At 39.6% G+C, this 16312-nt stretch overlaps 1 protein-coding gene across 6 annotated transcripts in view; it reads right to left on the reverse strand.

Moving 5' to 3' along the window:
* Positions 1-680: 680 nt before the first annotated feature.
* Positions 681-16312, reverse strand: part of STXBP4 (syntaxin binding protein 4) — a 166667-nt gene continuing 151035 nt past the window's right edge. For 5 of the 6 annotated variants that reach the window (XM_019817652.3, XM_045045033.1, XM_019817653.3 and 2 more), the window contains one exon: positions 681-2017. In XM_019817652.3, the coding sequence (XP_019673211.2) occupies positions 1891-2017 (127 nt within the window). In that variant the 3' untranslated portion in view covers positions 681-1890. Of the gene's footprint in view, positions 2018-15460; positions 15929-16312 lie in introns of all 6 variants that reach the window. The other variant, XR_006589821.1, reaches the window with a different exon arrangement.

The following is a 16312-nucleotide window of genomic DNA, read 5'->3' on the forward strand; positions in this document are numbered from 1 at the left end:
TTGGAAAAAAGAAAATCTACAAATCACATGATCCCCAAGGCTGGGTTCCTTTTTCCTGTTTGTATTTCAGAGGTGGAGAGGGAATGAGGAGGAAGGGGTTGGGAAGAAGAGGCCACTGTGACAAACAGTAATTTCTCAGTCTTACCAGGCATGGTTAAGAACAGGGTATTCTGATCACTTAATGATTCTTACTCACTTTCTTCCTAAGTATATTACCTAACGGTATCAGGACATTGGATATGAACAAATCCCTTTTTATCATTCAGTTGGTACCTAACACCCGGGACATTTAAAATGACTTTGTCCTCACTCTGCCCCAATTCCTAGCCCCAGGTTTAAATCACTAAAAAGAAAATCTTTAGCACTCCAAGTCAATGGCTCAGTCCTTCCAGGAGCTGTCTTGCGGCATCCTTACAACAAAATAACAGAAGATGGAAAGTGTAATCAGTTTGGGAGGTGACATCAGCAGTCATGAGGTCAGTCTTGAACTCACAGCAGGAGAGTTCGTGGATGTGTCCAGATAGCAGAGGAGATTCCGGGTGCCCCACTTCTCATTAACTCCCTGCAAATGTTCCCTCTGGCAGGGCAGACCCCTGATGTAAACCAGTCCCTTTACTTTAGAAAAATGTGAGCTGCTGAAAGAAGCCTGTTGAAAGGGCATCACAGAGCTGCACCCTGACTTGGTGAATATTTGGGGGTATGGGAGGTGAAAGGGTTTATAGGAGAATAGTGGGGTTATGTGGGGGCAACATCCGACTGAAGAGGTACCTCTTGAATCTCTGTGGCCACTGGAGTGCACAGCTGTGGAGCTCAGCTGTATCAACAGAACCACTGTGGCCTGCGTGTTGGGCTGTGACCTCCCTCTGCAGGGACAGCGGGGTGCAGCAGAAAAGGGGCTCGACGTGGAATCAGAAGACTCAGGTGTGAATCTCAGCTCCAGGACAAGGTGCTTCATTTCTCTGAACCACTATTTCCCTAACTGAAAAACAAGAATAAAAATACCCACTGGATCTGCCTTATGGGCATGTTGAACAAAACAGGGTCTGAAGAGCATTTCGTAAGTTGGAGAGCCCCACAAATACGTAAACTGCATTCAGTAGCCAATGAGATAGTTGTCCAAATGTGATCCTTAAGAAACCCCCAAAAGCTTGCTCAGAGCACTTTCCCAAGATACTAATATAAAAGGTTAGTCACATCAAATAAATGAAGTGCTTCACTGTGTTCACATAATTTTCCGGTAAGTCTTAATTAAAAAAACCCGTTGTATCGGATACTCTATAAAGAACTATATAAAAAATTACAAATCAAGTTGTATATGAAAAATTATACATATGATAAAATCTATATATGATTTAAAAAAATACAACTAGATTATTCTTAAAGGACTACTGTAGTGGCAACTGATCTTGTAAGTGTACACACTTATACCAAAAAGTTTTACCATACCATATGCTCTCACTCATATGTAGAATTTAAGAAACAAACCAAACAAACAAAGAAAAAAAGAGACAAACAAAAAAGCAGACTCTTAAATACAGAGAACAAGATGGTAGTTGCTGGGGGGAGGCGGGTAGGAGAATGGATGAAATAAAAGGGATCAAAGAGTACAGTTAGGATGACCACAGAGTAACGCACAGAATTACTGAATCACTATACTGTACACTTGAAACTGATAGAACACTATATGTGAATTACACTTCAATTAAATAAAAAAAATGCTCATCACAGTCCAAAAAAAAAAAAAAAAGTCTTACAAAAGTAGACTAAACCCAGAGTCTCCATTTTAGAACTTCAATAAGTAGTGTGTGCTTTACTACTCCTATTTTAGACCATTGCATGTTGGAGTCATCCATGTAGACTGAGAAGTTAGAGACCTTGGAGCTCTGCTTCCTACAGAAGACCATCAACTCTTCGATCAGGAAGTTCTCTGGAACAGTCCTCTTCATTTTCCTCTGAGCAAGACAGGTTCAGTGCATTCATCACGGGATGGATCCAGGATGTCGTCTGTGTTACGTGACTTGAGAAGAACAAGGAATGAATTACAATCTGAAAGATTGTCCTTCTACCCATCCATGCAAGTACTGATCCCAGTGACACCGCGTCCACCCTACTGCAGCCCCTGGTCATGGGAAGCAATTGCAACTCGATCCAATCATTTTGAAAAGTCTTGGATATGTTTTAAGGTTCAACAAAACCTATTTGTTTCTTTATTCTTTGGTAGAAAGGAATGTAGGAGAATGCATCATCTTTGACAACTTGTTCTCCCTTACCCGACATTCAGTCAGCAAATCCTGGGATTCTCTTGCTGAAGCATCTGTGGAATCTTTTACTCCCCCACTCTTCCAGGGCTATACTCTGGGTCACTGAAACAGCTTGTCTCTCTGCCTCTGTTTCTACTTCTTTTCTAATTCAATCTCCTCTAGCCAAGAGATTTTTCTAAATGACAAATCTTACGCTGTTGCTTACCTGCTAAAAACTCAGTGCCAACCAATGCCTTCTGAATCAAATACCTACTCCATGGTATGAAATACCTTGATTTTTTTTTTTTTTTTACCTGCTTCAATAATACTTTTTTTTTTTCTGCTACAGTCTTCCTCCCTCCCGTCTTGTTTATCTAGTTAACTTAGACTAATTCTAAAGAACCAAATTTTCCTAGGGGCACCTGGGTGGTTCAGTTGGTTGGACATCTGACTTCAGCTCAGGTCATGATCTCACAGTTCATGGGTTTAAGCCCCACACTGGGCTCTGTGCTGACAGCTCAGAGCCTGGAGCCTGCTTTGAATTCTTTGTCTCCCTCTCTCTCTGCCCCTCCCCTGCTTGCACTGTGTCTCTGTCTCTCTCTCTCAAAAATAAACGAATAGACTCAAAAAAAAACAACAAAAAACCCCAAATCTCCCTCAAAATTCCTCCAATCTGTGTTCCTGATCTTATCTCTTATTACACTGTATTTTAAGTGTCTGTTTATTTTCAGGCCTTCTTACTGCATATGAAGTTCCATCAGGGCAGGAGCTATGTTTCCTATGCCTGAATTTATATGGTGCCTAACACGTGCTCAGAATGAATGACTAGGCATTTCAGGGAAGAACACAAGCAGAGGTAAGGAAGGATGTACAACAGGTACAGGGCATGTTCAGGGAGCGGTGAAACAACATTACAAAGTGTGTCTCTACCTGCTGGATGGTGTTTCTCAGACCTGGTTTCCAACCCTCAGCCTCTGGCTGAATGAATCTCCTGTATCCACCACTATCTGCCCAGCTCCTGAGTGTGGACAGGCAGCTTCTGGAATTAGGATGATCTGTTTCTTCCTCCTGGACACTCTTTCTACCACTGGCTTACCCTACTGCCCTCATCCATTTAGATCAGTCTCCCCCGACTCCTATCCCACCCAAACTCAACCTCAGAAGCAGTACCATGTCTTAGATCAAGTCCATCTGAGGGCTGGCACTTAAAATGATCAAATAAGATGGGGGGGGGGGGGTCTAAAAATATATTCTACACGACAAAATAGCATTTCCAAGGTATGTTAAAAGGGTTTTTTTTTTTAATTTTTTTTCAACGTTTATTTATTTTTGGGACAGAGAGAGACAGAGCATGAACGGGGGAGGGGCAGAGAGAGAGGGAGACACAGAATCGGAAACAGGCTCCAGGCTCTGAGCCATCAGCCCAGAGCCTGACGCGGGGCTCGAACTCACGAACCGTGAGATCGTGACCTGGCTGAAGTCGGACGCTTAACCGACTGCGCCACCCAGGCGCCCCAAAAGGGTTTTTAATTACTGTTATGGGAAGAAGATAATTCCATGGTCAAATAAGTTTGAGATACACTAGGTTAAACAGAGCTAAAGTTTCTTAACTGAAGGGCTTCCCTAAACCTTAAATATATTAACATGTTCTATGCCTCTCCAACAGTATGTGGTATTACTCAAGCTAACGTGCCCTTGTTAGCACATGTGGGACCAGTGTTCCATAGAGCATAATTTGAGAACTATCACATAAATGCACGGACTTTATTGGCTGATGACGGCAATAACTGAAAATGTTGGACTTACTACAAACAGGCAGTTTCATCGTCAGTGATGTTTTTGACCCTAAGTCCTAAATTCTCTGCATATATCCCAAAACAAATTGTTCAACTCCTCAGTTTGAATATTAAAATTCACTTTTCCACGGAAGATCGCTGGTAGTTTCATGATGGCGTAAACAAATTTAAGTTGTTTTGAGAATCAAGGTGAAGGTGGCAAGGCCCAAACATCTTCATCATTTCAAAAGCTCAGAGTGTGGTTGAGTGGTACAAAGACTCATTATTCTCTTGACAGTAATCCACATCACTGTTATCTCTTTAAAACGGTTTAATGGAATTTCTTATTATAGTGACTAAACTTACTGAAGCATTAGATTATGCACAGGTTAACTTCATTTCCAGGCCTTTGGGGTTGGGGGAAGCTGCAAGTCTGCCCAAGTTGAAAGTGGCTTTAAGGAAATACTAATGAGTGTAACATAAGAGGGCCAGGATGCCGCCACAAGGTAAAATGAGGACACGTCATTCTGTAAAAAGCACCTGTTTAAAACTAAAAGGAAAAACTTGATGAGACAATTTTGCTAATTTTAAAAATCTTGGTATATTTACTTTGATGTGATGATGCACATTTGTAATATGTTAGTCTGAAGAAGAGACTAAATTATTATAAATCCTCCCTCCCCAGTAATGTCCCGTAATTAGGAAGTGTGGGAAGGAGGGAAAACAGGAACAACCACCTGAGGAATGACTTCAGGTGCACACTCTCCTATTAAACTTTCTGAAAAATAATATTCTCACGCTTCAACATTATAACCACCTATAAATGGACATTCCATTAAACTTATCACTTAGATGAAGCAAAGGCAAAATGTCTAAGGAAAAAAATGTAGTCATAGACTCTGAACGATGACTATTAGAAAGTTCCCCTAGAAAGTGATCTTTGCCAGGAAACTTCATCGGGCACTTTTACACAAACAAGTCTACATCTGAATTTTTCCAAATCCAAAAGTAACATCCTAAAATACTAACTGATTTAAGCTTATGTTCACAATACACTTCTCCATATATGTTTAAAAAAACACACACCCAAACACCAAACATGCAATTACAAAGGGTACTCACTGGAAAAAAACAAAACAGCCAACAAAAGGATAAGGTTTCTATACTTCAAGTACACCTAGGCCTTGTGTACAAACATTCAGACTAATGTTTCTAAAACTCAGGTAATGCAATAAAGTGCCTGGCAAAGAGTTGATATTCAATAAAAGATCATGGCTAGTTTTGTTTTGTTTTTTGATAATTAGAACTTTGTGATTATTGCAAGAAAAACTTGGGACTCTTCCTATAATGCTGGAACGGGGCCATCTGTGTGTATACCATTCAATTTTATGTCCTAGTGAGCATAGTGACTAAAGAGCTTTGACATAATCAGTATGAAGAGATAATCCCAGATTTACTGGCTTGGAGAACATTCTAGTATTAGAGATATTTCCTCTCTGATTTGTGTGCTTGGTAATTCAACTGAGAAGAGACAGACCAAATCAGCCCTGTTGAGTCTGTTTAATTAATAAAGACCCCATGGTTCATACCGTGAGATGCTGCTACTTAGTATGAAAAATTTAAAGGTCTGGAGAATAAATGAGGCTGACTATGGAACGTAAAAATCTTCCATTTGAACACACACTACCTCTGGCAAATGTTCCTGCAGGGAGTGCATCTGACCTGATTTGGGGAGCAATCAACAGCAGTTCAGATATATCGGAAAATCCAAAAAGCGTAATACCACTTGCCTCTGAGTGATTGCCAAATCTGTTGGTGGAAAACAGGAATATTTGATCTAGGAAGATGACAGTGTTGTGGGGTTTTATTTTTCTTTTATAATATTAGTAAATTGAAAGACATATTTTAGAACTTATAAAAAAAACCTAAGAGAACATGCTTTATTTTATTGGCAAAGAAATGTAAGTGAATTATTTAAATCCCATTATAATTACCCTCCTTATGTTTCTTACCTCCTAGCATGCAAAATGCTTTCTTTCAAAATAAAAATTTAGGACAGCCTTTAAGAGAAAAGTGGTTTAAAGACAAGAAGTGCGCTAGTTTTGAAGAAATTCATTCTTAATAACCGTCTGTGATGATAAAAAGGTTCTTTTGTTAAACTCCATTGTAAATGGCACTATTTATATATCACTATGAATTTAGCAACACTGCATGTATAATTTTATCATGTTTAAGATAAGGCTGCAAAATAATGAGCCAAAGTAATTAACTTGCAATGTCCTTTTTTGGGGGGTGGGGGGATAATCCTATTCATATAATATTCATATGAATGAGAAAATAAAGACAAATAAGTAAATATATGTTCATTCAACCTGTTTCTGGTACCAGTATCTTGGAATCACCAGAAAATTTTACAACTGGCCATAAACTGCAAGTAGTAATAATAATAAAAGACTTATACTTAAAAAGTAATCCCAATTGAAAACAAATGGGAAGGTAAGAACAGAAAGTGATCCATGTCAGGACGCTTGGGTAGCTCAGTTGGTTGAGTGCCTGACTCTTGATTTCAGCTCAAGTCATGATTTGATACCAGGTTTATGGGATTGAGCCTCATGTGGGGCTCTGTGCTGAGCATGGAGCCTGCTTAAGATTCTCTTTCTCTCTCCCTCTGCCCCCTCCCCTGCTCATGCGCTCTAAAGTTGAGATAGACAGAGAGAGAGAGAGAGAGAGAGAGAGAGAGAGAGAGAGAGAGAGAAAGTGAACTATGTCAATAAAATAATTAAAAAGTCACCAAACCTTGGTGAGGCAGCACACAACCTCGTCAGACACTGGTTACGAGAATGACTAGGAATCAGTGATATGAAGTAATCCATTCTCAAACATGTTTAAGAGAAAATCATAAGTTGTTTGTTCCTAGTGACATATAAGGAGTTCTCTCTTACATAATTTTGGAAATACAGCCCTAAAATCAAATAGGATATTTCTCATTAATTAACTTTTTAAATATCACAGAACACTTCCAGCACTTTTTAATTGAGTATTTGGAAATCCAGTGGGGGTCTGATCAAATATTAGCAGGATCTCATCCAAATCTTTACAGTCTTCAGGACAGATTTTATTTTTGTTTCCTATTTATGGCAATTTATATAAAAAATACATCAGATATCTTTTGAAAATTTAAAAATCCAATTAATTAAAAAACCTCTGGGGCATGTAGATAGCACAGTCAATTGAGCATCCGACTCTTGATTCCAGCTCAGGTCATGATCCCAGGGTTGTGTGACTGAGCCCCATGTCAGGCTCCACACTGAGCGTGGAGCCTGTTTAAGATTCTCTCTCTCTCCTCTCCTCTCCTCTCCTCTCCTCTCCTCTCCTCTCCTCTCCTCTCCTCTCCTCTCCTAACTCTCTCTCTCTCTCTCTCTCTCTCTCCTTCTGCCCCTCCCCCTGCTCGCACACACACCTACTCTCTCTCTCCCTCTCTGCCCCTAGCTCCCCCCACTCACACCTCTCTAAAATAAAAAAAAATAAAAACCAAACCAAAACAAAAAACTGTTTACATCTCAGATACCACATTATTATTATTCTGATAAGAATCTAAAGCTATAACATATTACTTATGCATAATATTGGAAAAAACTGCTGTTACTAGACTTGGAAAAGATGAACACTGAAAATTCCTGAGAAAAATGTGAAAAGTATAAATTATATTTTTAAAATCATATACACAGGCTTAGATTGCTGTCATTTACTGTATAGAGCCCAAACACTCAAGGTCCAAAGCTGATACATGTTTCCAAAAACTGTTCTACAGTCACAGATTACAGCTTTGGGCAACTCTAAAAGATTGATGCTGTTTTTCATTGTGATAGGATTAAAAAGTACAGAAGGCCTCAAAGAACACATCCTACTGACACTGGTACTTATATACTGGACAATTAGATACTAATAAATAATCACAGAAATTTTGAATTTGTAGATCTACACATTCTCATGGACCCTCTGGCAGTGTCCATCAAACTTTATGTTTTCCTTCCCTATCACAGAGTTGTTACCAGGAGGCAGCTGCCCAGGCAGCGACTACCTGTTTCAGCTACCCTTACATCCTAGTGTGAGCATGTGACTAGTTCCTGCCAATGGAAGATGAGAGAAATGTTTATCTCTTGTGGGCCAGGTTTTTAAGAAACTAGAGTGCCTTCTCTATTCTCTACTCTGACTCCTCATCCACTAACTGAACACAGAGGACTCTGAGGACCTAGGAGATGTGGAGCCACGAGCTAGAAGGAGCTGGCATACCAAAATCACCAGCCAAAGAAAGAAAAGCCATTCAACAGCCAGGAAGCTCTGCACTGACTGGTATGAGCATTAAGCTACTGAAAGGTGGCGGTTTGTGACTGCAGTTGGTGTCATTCTAAATGACACTTTAAATACTCTCAAGAGAGTATCTCAAGATGAGGCCATGACTATTACTTCCCCAGTAAACACATGTTCAACTTCTACAAACTGAAGAGGTTGGCCTTCTAAAATATAGAAGACAGGCAATAAATATATTTTTCATGCTATTTTAAATATATCACTAATAAAAAGACTGCCAGAATACAGATTAAGAACTGAATTTAATTAGAAACAAGTTTGCAAGACCACTGCCAAAGTTTCCTTCCACTTTAAATTCTCACTTATGAGTCCAGATACATGAAATATAGAAGCTACTTTAATTTTTAATGTTTAGGTATTTCACTTTATTTATCCAATAAGTTTAATACACATCTGATTAAGTATGTGTTCCTCCACTATCAAGTTTGAAACCTTAAAAACACTAAAATTATTTGAAACATAAAATTTAAACTAATTTTATACTTATTCTAATATTTTTCTATTTACCAAAGTTAAATAGACACTAAAAATATATCAATATGAATGTACATATTTTACTACAGAAGAACTGAACATTCTAAAAATCACAAAACTGGATGGGACTTTGAGAATTTCCCATCTCTAAAGTCTTAAAGTGTTCTATCAGTATTAAAGACTCCATAATGTGTAAGTGTAAAAGCCACTTGAGAGTGAATTCTGTAAAGTAGAAACCCTCAATTATAGGAAAAAATTATGAGATAAATACCAAACACGTCATCAACCTTTACACTTCTCTCATCAACTTTACAATACTATTTCTTTTTTTTTTTTAATGTTTATTTACTTTTCGAGAGACAGAGAAAGAGACAGAGCGCAAGTAGGGGAGGGGAAGAGAGTGAGGGAGACGCAGAATCTGAAGCAGGCTCCACGCTCTAAGCTGTCAGTACAGAGCCCAACACAGGGCTCGAACCCACTAACTGCAAGATTGTGACCTGAACCGAAGTCGGATGCTTAACCGACTGAGCCTCCCACGTGCCCCAATACTATTTCTAATGGCGCCATCTTGGACTTGTGAATCAATGGACTTATCTGTCTTTTAGAACCTTAGTTTATTTTGAAGCAGAGGAAAAAGTTATACTTATCACCTTCATTTTATATATAGGAAACTAATACCGAGAGAGGTGAAATAACTTACTTTAGGTCATAAAACTGGAACGTGTTTGAGCCAGGATCTAGACCCAAATCTAACTTCTGAGAATTTAGCCATTATGTTAAATTCTCTCTCTGAGGCTCTGTTATCTGGGTTGGTTTCAACAACAATATGTATGGCGGTTCTGGGATGGATTAAATGACCACCTGAAAAGTGCTCTTCAGTTTTACAAGATGAGATAAAGATGTGTTGACTGATCACAGATCATACGTTTAAAGCATTTCTTAAAGCACTTGCCACAAAACTCATATTTTAATTGAGTAAGTATGAATAAAAAGTACTTGCATGAAGCCTGCTTCTCCAGAAGTCTCCTATGCTTTTCACATTGTGAAAATGAATTCTTAATATATCTGTCTTTGTCCACCAGGCTGTTAACTTCCAGAGGGCAGAGAAGTATTGCACGCATCTTTACAGCCTCGGTGTCAGGCTCACAGAAAATGAGGGTCAATAAATGTTTGATGCATAGATCCACCAGGCATTTCGCTGATATTATTATACCAAAAATAAAAAAATGCTCAAAAGTGGTAGACTAGCGTATTTATAATTGAGGATCAGATAAAACAATCTTCAGATGTGAAAATGCAGTAGCTTCACCCGGAATGATTCAGAAATATGTTATCAGGAAAGAGTTCAAATTATATAAATAGCCTAAAAGTTACCAAATAACCAGGACCACTAACCCTCTTCACCCATATTCTAATATCCAAGTAACTTGAAAAGGTCTATTCATATACTTGGTAGTAGGTAAAAATTGAACCACTATGATGATTCAAACAATTTTGACTAGAGTTTACTTGCTAAATAGCCAGGGTTGTATGTAAACTTACTCAAATCCCAGGATTTAAGTTATAATTATTTACATCAAACAAACACTATAGTTCGCTAAACAAATCTTGTGTTAGTAACACTGGTAGAGCATAAAATGCTACCAAAGACAAACATAATGGTAAGTAGTCTAGCTAAGAGCTCACCCTACCCCTCAATTCTCTAACCTTTACTGAAGTGATTTTACTACACTGGAATTTTCAGCCTCTGAAGTAATTCAGGATGTAGCCAAAGCCATGTTTCTAGGTATCTAATATCCAACGAAAGGATGGAGACTTTTCATAAAGGGGCCTGGTTAATGCTAAGTAACAAAGTTTAGGTGAGATCTAAGAAGATCCTTCAACCCTTTCAATATCCTGGATCATTCTTTTGATATAGATGTTTAGATATGTGGCAGCTGGATAAGACTTTACATCAGATTAGCATTTTGTACTTTACGATGTTCTTTGATACTGATTTCCCAATTTGCTTTTCGTCAAATCTCATTAACCTAACTTTTCGCTACAACTTTTACAATTGCAGAAACGGAGGCTAAGGTAGTTCAAGCATCCTGTCCACGTTCACACGGTAGCAGAACTAGGGTGTGGATGTAGACCATGGCCACTGTTCTTTCATATAGACTATGCAGACCTCATTTGAAATTCCAGATCGCCCATGTGCTAACTGGGTTGACTGTGTGTCTCTGGGACACTTACTTAAACTCTGAGTCTCAGTTCCCTAATATAGAAAACATGCCACACCTGCCTCAATAGTGTTAAGAGATAACATGAATACATCCTCTAGATCCATGCCTGGATACATTCTAGGTCCCTTATAACCATCATCCTGTCCCCTTTATCTCTGACTCCCTGTATTTGTTTTATATTGGTGCAGTAACAGATTCCCACAGATTTAGTGGCTGTAAACAACACAAAGTCACTGGCTTACAGTTCTGTAGCACAGAAGTCCAACAGGGTGCTTGCTGGGCTAAAATCAAGGTGCTGGCAAGTCTGCATTCCTTTCTGGAGGCTCTAGTGGGGACTCTGTTTCCTTGCTTTTCCAGCTCAAAGGCCATCCACGTTCTGGTATTCCTAGCCCCCATCTTCAAAGCCAGCAACATAGCCTATCTGTCCCTGCTTCCACTGTCACATCTCTTGCTCTGACCCTCTTCTTCTGCCTCCCTTTTCCACTGTTAAGGCCTCATGTGATTATATTGGACCCACCTGGATAATCCAGGCTAGTCCCCCTATTTTAGGATCAGCTAGTAGCAGCCTTAATTCCACCTGCAACCTTTATGCCCCTTTAGCCTGTAACCTAATGTATTCAAAGTTTGCGGAGATTAACACGTAGACACCACTGGGAGCCATTATTCTCCCTACCACACTCTCCCTCCCCTTAACTGCTTCGTCCATGAAGATTAAGGCACAAGAGCAAAGGCACTGGTTTGGATTAATTTTTGAAATTTGCCTAAAACTTGGTAAATGTATAGGAAGATTATATACTACATTGTAATGGAGATTATTGGATGAAGAAAAAGAAGGTGCTGGAGATCTTATGAAAAGTAATTTAAGAAAGAATCAGCTGTGGTGAACTGAATTGTGCTCCCTACCCCCTCCAATTCATATATTGAAGCCCTAATCCATAATGTGGCTGTATTTGGAGACAGAGCCTTTGGGGAGGTAAAGTTAGATGAGGTCATGGAGGTGGGGCCCTGGGTCCAATGGGACTAGTATCCTTGTAAGAAGAGGTAGAGACACCAGAGCTCGATCTCTGTGCACACAGACAAGAGGCCATGTGAGGACACAGTGAGAAGGTAGCTGTCCATATCCCAGGAAGAAAGGCCTCACCAGAAATCAATCCTGATGGCATCCTGACCTTGGACTTCTGGCCTCCAAAACTATGAGAAAATAAATTTCTGTTATTTAAGCCAGTCAGTCATGGCAGTCCTAGCAGACTAATACAGCAACCAAATTTGGAAGGGAAAGCGTTTGACATAAAAGTTAGTATTTGTTAATAAATTTAAAATAAAGGGTACTGGAGGCAAAGAGAATTCCACATCTGGCTAAATAAAAGTATAACCCCCAGAGAGGTGATGCATTTCCAAAGTACTTCTTGGAATCCCAGAGGATTTGCTTATAGTATCCCAATGAAATGCTAAAAAACATGCTTTATGCCTCAGTTATACCTGTCATTGGTCAAATGGGGGGAAAGAGTTTGATGCTGGCTGTCTAGATCTGGATGTTTTATTCATGTCCATGGGCTTTGCCATTCTGTATAACCTAAGCCAGCTGGCTGGCCTTTCATTTAAATGACAGTTGCTCATACAGCACTTCATATTGCTACACCCCTTCGTAGATATTTATAGAAAATCTAGAGCTAGCTGTCTCCTCCAGCTCCTGAGCAATGCAACCTCTCGGCTCCTGTCACAGGGCTTATGACTGGCTGGAGAGTGGCATAGGTGCAGGTTTTGGTTAGTGGTTTCTATTTGCAGCTGTGCAAAATAAAGCTGAGCTGTCATTTAAAGCCCCTCCATTGCCAAATAGCAATACTATAAAATAAAGGAAGGGAGGGAGAACTAAGTTCTGTTAAGTGCTCACCATGTGCCAGGTATTTTGCCAGGGCTTTACCTCCCTTATTTATTCAATTCTCAAAACAATGCAAGGAGACATAAACTATTAGCCTTGTTTCATTTGTTTCTGAGAGAGAGAGAGAGAGAAAGAGAGAGAGAGAGAGAGAGAAAATGCAAGTGGGGGAGGGGCAGAGAGAGAGGGAGACACAGAATCTGAAGCAGGCTCCAGGCTGTCAGCACAGAGCCTGATGTGGGGCTCGAACCCCACATGAACTGCAAGATCATGACCCGAGTCGAAGCTGGATGCTTAACTGACTGAGCCACCCAGGTGCGCCAACTATCATCCTTGTTTTTGAATGAGTAAAGGGAGTGCAGACAGCTGAAAACAGTATCAATTAAATCAAGGTCACACTCACAAGTGGTACATAAACTAAAGGAACCCAAGTCTGTCTGAGACTAGAGTCTGCATTTTTTTTCTCACCAATTGCTTTCCTAAATTGCCAGTGACAGTATTCATGCATTTGATATTTATTTAGCACCTACGCATACCGGGCATTGTACTAGTTACTGGGTATTCTAAACCCACTGTCACATAGATGTTTACATCCAAACCAGTGGTTTCAGTACAATTTATTCATGTCTAAGAAGTGTTCAGGGACAAAATATTTTAAAAGTTCCATATTTCCTCCTTCAATTCATCTTTTATTTCTTCATTACAGTCTCATTAAGAATGAAATGCTCAGGATTCTCAGGCAGGCAGAAGATGGTGAGGGGATTACATGCCCTCTCCTCTAAAATGAAGTTAAGTGCATAGAAATTGCCCTGATACCTCATCAAGGGGGCCTTACACTTATATTAAGTCTGTGAATGGGTATTCCTTAGCCCACCCAAAATGAATCAAAGCAGCCAAATTAATGATGTCTTCAGAGAGAGGGCTCCTGACAGTGTCCACTAAAGTGGAGCTAAAATAGTCTGCCAAGGATTTAGGAAAAGTCAAAAGTAGTAGCTTTTTATTTCCAAGACAGAAATGATCCATTCTTCCTTCCCCTCTGATCTCTCTAATTTCTAATTACATTAGAATTACTCAGCATAGGCTCTACTTGTAAAATAGGGGGTAAGAAAACAACCTTAAATTTTCCTCTTTTGTGCTTTCTATTTATTTTATAAATGAGATGACACGATGTAACTTGAGCCTTTAATTAATACAGTTGGCTGACAATGGCAAGTCTTATTCATACATGTTATGATCCACATTCTTTCCTACCTGGGAACAACCTCATAGGATGTCCTACTTCAAATCAGACAATCATTTAGGAACATTAATTTCTCAGACTGGAGAGAAATGAAGAAAGCCATGCCTGCCAGACATCAGTTACCTTTTGGAGTCATTAAGGCAAAACTTTTGAATTTTTGTTTTTACATTTATTTATTTTTGAGAAACAGAGTGAGACAAAGCGTGAGCAGGGGAGGGGGAGAGACAGAAGGAAACACAGAATCTGAAGCAGGCTCCAGGCTCTGAGCAGGTGGTCAGCACAGAGCCTGATGTGGGGCTCAAACCCACAAACTGTGAGATAATCACCTGAGCTGAAGTCAGGCGCTCAACCGACTGAGCCACCGAGGCGCCCCAAGGCAAAGCTTTTAAATACTGTCTCATAAGAACTTTTTTTGGGTGGATTGTCATTGTAAACAATGTCCATGTTCAGTATTTCAACCTACCCTGTGTACTGTCACTGTTCATCCTGGCAGAGTTCCTGGGCTAGCAAAATGTTCTGAAGACCAAAGACTGCAAAGATGTGGCCTGTGCCCCTACACCTCTTGCCCCCTGAACCCACAGCAGACGTCTAATTGATCAGACGTCACTGAGGCTGAACATAGACTTTGAACTCTTCACAAAACAATGCTTGAGACAGTGAGGTGAAATCTATTTGCCTTCCCTGCTCCAGATAGAAACTTTTGTTTTATTCAGAAATTATGGACTTTCTAGGTTATACTGATAGGCATTGATAATGCTGGAAAGTATACTGCTTCCTATGTAATGGACAAACGTTTTATAACATGAGGAGAGATCTCACATTAAAGGTGTATCAACACAAATGAATACACGGAGAATTATAAGTCAAGCATAAGTAACTTTTAAAAACAAATGCTTGGGGTGCCTGGGTGGCTAGGTCGGTTAAGCGGCCGACTTCAGCTCAGGTCATGATTTCACGGTCCGTGAGTTCGAGCCCCACGTCGGGCTCTGTGCTGACAGCTCAGAGCCTGGAGCCTGTTTCAGATTCTGTGTCTCCCTCTCTCTGACCCTCCCCCGTTCATGCTCTGTCTCTCTCTGTCTCAAAAATAAACGTAAAAAAAAAAATAAAAAAAACCCAAAAAACAAATGATTACACCTACTGGAAAAATCACTAAACGGAGTATAATTTCATGTTTGAAGCAAGTGTCTAATACTTAGATGTTTGCATTATTTATATAGATATACAGGCTATACACACATATATAAAATATGTTTACTTACATTATATTGTGAAATAGCATTGTGGCAGGCTCCTCCAAGACAGGTCCCAATGATCCCCACCTTCTGGCATTTATACTCTTCTACACTGTACCAGGCTTAGTCTATGTGACCGATAGCATATGGCAGGAGTGATGGTATGTCACCCACTTTTGAGACTGGTCATAAAGACACTGTAGCTTTTTTCTTCATGTTTCTCTTGTTCTCACTCTTTCTCTTGTCTCTTGTTTTGGGCACAGCCAGCTGCCTTGTTGTGTAAAGCCCTTCGGAGAAAGGTCCGTGCTGTGGTGAGGAACAGAAACCTCCTGCCAACAGCCACACGTGTGAGTTTGGAACAAATATTCCAGCCTCACTAAGGCACTCTTCGATCCCTAGCTTTGGCTAACCACTTGATCGCAACTTCATGAGAAAACCAGAGAGAAAGAGCCGATGATCCAGTAAAACCACACCTGGATTCTTGACTCTCTGAAACTGGGTGAGAAAATAAATGTTTGCTGTTTTAAGCTGCGGACTTTGGGAGAAATTTATCATGCAGCAATAGAGAATTAATACAATTATGATCACTGATCACAGTGAATCTGAATTTTTCCATAAAGAAAAGAATACAATGAAGACAATGTGGCAGCAATGTCTAGTTTGTAATAATTACATTCAGCTTTACTATCAAACATAACTCCCGACATAATTTTGTTCAATTCTACAATAAATTTTAAAGTGGAATCATATCAAAGGACTACTATAAATCTATAATAGTATGCAACTTCCAAAGGGAAGAAATTGGCTAGAAAAACAGGTAAGTTAATCAGATACTTTCATCATAGCACCATCAAGATAACTGGCATTTTGTCATTAAAT

The sequence above is a fragment of the Felis catus genome, chromosome E1 (genome assembly GCF_018350175.1).
Source record: "Felis catus isolate Fca126 chromosome E1, F.catus_Fca126_mat1.0, whole genome shotgun sequence".
Lineage (NCBI taxonomy): Eukaryota > Metazoa > Chordata > Mammalia > Carnivora > Felidae > Felis > Felis catus.